Raw genomic sequence first — 3768 nt, forward strand, 5'->3', positions numbered from 1 at the left:
TAAAAGAAGAAGGAAAGAAAGCCAGACGAGAGAAAGGGCTTTGTGCCTTTGCAGAGTCCAGCTCTCGAGAGGCGGAGCAGGCTGGGTCTGGACGGTGGCCTGGGCCAGGGTCTCTGCTGTGCTCCCGGGGTGGGAGGGCTGAGCCCGGCCCACTGACGTCCCTGCGGGAGCCACAGCCCCACCCGAGCCCCCGGCCTTTCCTGCAGCCCCGCTGGGGCGGGCAACACAGCCCTGTGCAGACGCAGGGAACCCACGTGCTGCTGCTCCCGGGGCAGTGCGGGCTGGGACACACACACACACCACACACACACACACACATACACACCACACACACACCATGCACCACACACACCACACACACCACACACACCACACACACCACACACACACACACACACACACACACCATGCACCACACACACCACACACACCACACACACACACACACACACACACCACACACACACACACACACATACCACACACACCACACACACACACCGTGCACCACACATACCACACACACACACCACACACACACACACACACCACACACACACACCACACACACACACACACCACACACACACACCACACACACACCACACACACACACACACCACACACACACACCACACACACACACACACCACACACACACACCACATATACACACACACACCGTGCACCACACATACCACACACACACACCACACACACACACACACACCACACACACACACACCTCGCGGGCTTCTGGGGGCTTCCAGTGGCATGCGGGAGAGAAACAGGTGGGGCTGTGGTGGGGCTCCGCCCAGAGCAAACAGAGTCCCGGTGGCTGTGCAAACACAGGGGTACAAATGGGCCCGGCGGCGGGTGCTGGCACTCCTGCGTGCCCACAGCCGGAGCGGTTACCATGGGGATCCGAGCGCTCTGGCTGCTGCTGCTCATCCTGGCCTTGGGGTCCTCGGGCTCTGTCGGGGAGGACCTGGGCCTGTGTGAGTACTGGCTCCTGGGGAGGTGGGCCAGCACCGGGCAGGCGGGCGGGGTCCAGGCCGAGGGCGCCATCCTGGGCTCAGAGCAGCGCAGGCGGACACGCCGTCCTCTGTTTCGTCTGCGCCGCTGGGCACAGGCGGGCTTTCTCTTGCAAAAGCCCTGCCAGGAACCTGAGGCCCAGGGCAAGGCAGGGCTGAGCGCAGGCTGCGGGGCTCGCCCTGCCCCGCCCCTGCCCAGCGCCGTCCTACCAGGGGTTTCTGGATGAATTTTTGATCTGGCGCAATTGCAAACCAGGAAAGGCAGGAGAGAAACCAACCTCCCAGAACACTTTTACATTTTTTAAAGATTTATTTATTTATTTGAAAGAGTTGCACAGAGAGAGAGAGAGAGAGAGAGAGAGAGAGAGAGAGAGAATCTCAACCGCAACAGCCAGGGCTGGGTTAGGAGCTTCCTCCGGGTCTCGCAGGTGGGTGCAGAGGCCCGAGCGCTTGGGCCATCCTCCACTGCCCTCCCAGGCGCATTAGCGGGGAGCTGGGTCTGAAGTGGAGCAGCCGGGGTTCCAGCCGTACCCATGTGGGATGCCAGCGCTGCAGCTGACGGCTTAGCACACTGCAAACACCGTCCAGGAGGCCTCCTTTTAGGCGTTATGTGGGAAGCCCCTCTCGTGGGGACAGAGCCATCACCTGCAAAGTGGAGCAAGCAGAGGCTGGTGCTGTGGCCCAGCGGGTGAAGCTGCAGCTGTGGAGCCTGTTCCAGTCCCGGCTGCTCCACTCCTGCTCCAGCTCTCTGCTGTGGCCTGGGAAAGCCCCGGAGGATGGGCCAAGTGCTCGGCCCCTGCACCCACGTGAGAAACACAGAAGAAGCTCCTGGCTCCTGGCTTCAGATGGGTCCAGCCCCAGCTGTGGGGGCTGCTTAGGGAGTGAGCCAATGCATGGATACGCTCTCTCTGCCTCTTCTGTAACTCTGCCTTTCAAATAAAAAAAAATGAAGCAAGAACACGCCAGCAGGGGCTCTGGCAGCTAACTGGGCTTTGTCTGGGGCAGCGGCCAGCCAGTGCGTCATCCCGGCCCAAGAAAGGGTGGACTGCGGCTACCCCCAGGTCACCGAGGAGGAGTGCAAGAGCAGGGGCTGCTGCTTTGACTCCAGCATCTTCGGGGTGCCCTGGTGCTTCAAGCCCCTGCAGGACACAGGTGAGCCCCAGCGCGGCCCCGCGTGCAGACCCAGGTCCCCAGACAGCTGCCCACGGGCCTGGGTCCTCAGCGCCGTCCACTGGAGGAGGCCTCCCAGTGCCGTCCACGCCCAGGGAAGCCGCGGCTGGTGGCTGTCCCCTTTCTGATTCATGTCGAAGCCATAGCTTCACAGACGTGCTCTGAGCGAAGGCTTCAGGTGGAGGGGCCCGGGGTAACAGGTGTCCCAGGACGGGGTGGGGGGCACGGAAGCCTGGCTGCTGGGAGACGGCAGCAGTGGCTGAGCCGGGCAGCAGCCCTGGAGCTGCCCCACCGTGATGGTGTGGCTCTCCCCTCCCGCGGTGCTGCAGGCCGAGCAGGGCAGCGCCCCTGGGGACCCCTCCTGGGAGGGGTAGTGGGCCCCGGCCCCTCCCACCCACTCTGGGCGTGGCTGACGGCCCTCAGCCAGGTGCCATGCCCACGGAGGACGTTCCCAGGGGGACAACTCTGGCCGTCAGCACCGCGAGGGGCCACTCTTGGCCTTTGTGCCGGGATAACAGTGAGAGGCCGAGTCCCAGGTCACCCCGATCCCAGGCACTGAGGGTGGCCCCAGCCCCTGCGCCCTGCCAACAACTCCGGGGAGAAGGCAAGAGACGAGGTTGCCTCTTCCCCGGCTGTCCCCTGCCTCCTGCCGTCCCTGCTGGGACCCCCTTCTCCCCTGAGCACTGGCTGGTGGCCCCGCCCTCTGTCACCTGCACTGACCACCTGCGTCCAGGGACCTCAGTAGCCCCTGAGGTGGGTTGCGAGGCCACCCGCTAGGAGCTCACCACTTCCCCGGGGACCTGGGGGCGCGCGCCCCAGCTCTAGGCATGGTCTGGGCGCCTGCGCTGCTGGAGGCGCTGTGCACGGAGCCGAGCCGCTCACCACACTGTCTCCGTGCTCCTTCCAGAATGCACGTTTTGAAGCGCAGCTGCGGCCTGCCGGGTCCCCGGGTGTGAGGCCCCTCCCGCCCTGCTCACCCCGCTTCTCTCTCCCCGCCTCCTGCCTGCTGCGATCGCCAAACCTAATGCCTGGAGCCTGATGTCTAGAGAATAAAGAACCCGTGCCCGGCACGGACCCTTCATCACCCCGCCAGTTCCCTTTCTTCCTCGGCACTCGGGGGCAAGGAGGGGGAGGGGCTTCCGCTGCCCGGGGGAGGGGCAAGGAGGGCGGGAGGGGCTTCCGCTGCGCGGGGGAGGGGCAAGGAGGGCGGGAGGGGCTTCCGCTGCCCGGGGGAGGGGCTTCCACTGCCCGGGGGAGGGGCAAGGAGGGCGGGAGGGGCTTCCACTGCCCGGGGGAGGGGCTTCCACTGCCCGGGAGAGGGCTGCTCCACGCCAAGGGGCAGGAGAGCTGGCGTGGTGTGCAGGGACCCCTCCCGGGCCGCTTCCTCCCGCAGGTTGAGAAGAAAACATTTCAAGTGCGAGTCCTAACAGTCCCCGCGGACGTCAGCGTAGGTGTTAGCCTAGAGGTTAAGACACGTGGGCCCCGCAAGTTCCGGTTCTGGCTCCTGGCTTCAGTTTCCTGCCCCTGCAGACCCGTAGCAGGTGACGGCCCAGGCGCTGGCTTC

General features: G+C 64.7%; 1 protein-coding gene across 1 annotated transcript; it reads left to right on the forward strand.

Moving 5' to 3' along the window:
* Positions 1–863: 863 nt before the first annotated feature.
* On the forward strand, positions 864–3288 carry TFF3 (trefoil factor 3). Its single transcript, XM_070073076.2, has 3 exons — positions 864–998; positions 2040–2186; positions 3112–3288. The coding sequence occupies exons 1-3, from the start codon at positions 917–919 to the stop codon at positions 3123–3125; spliced, it is 243 nt and encodes an 80-aa protein (XP_069929177.1). The 5' UTR covers positions 864–916; the 3' UTR covers positions 3126–3288.
* Positions 3289–3768: the final 480 nt, after the last annotated feature.

The sequence above is a fragment of the Oryctolagus cuniculus genome, chromosome 4 (genome assembly GCF_051225735.1).
Source record: "Oryctolagus cuniculus isolate XC-2025 breed Fujian yellow rabbit chromosome 4, ASM5122573v1, whole genome shotgun sequence".
Taxonomy (NCBI): domain Eukaryota; kingdom Metazoa; phylum Chordata; class Mammalia; order Lagomorpha; family Leporidae; genus Oryctolagus; species Oryctolagus cuniculus.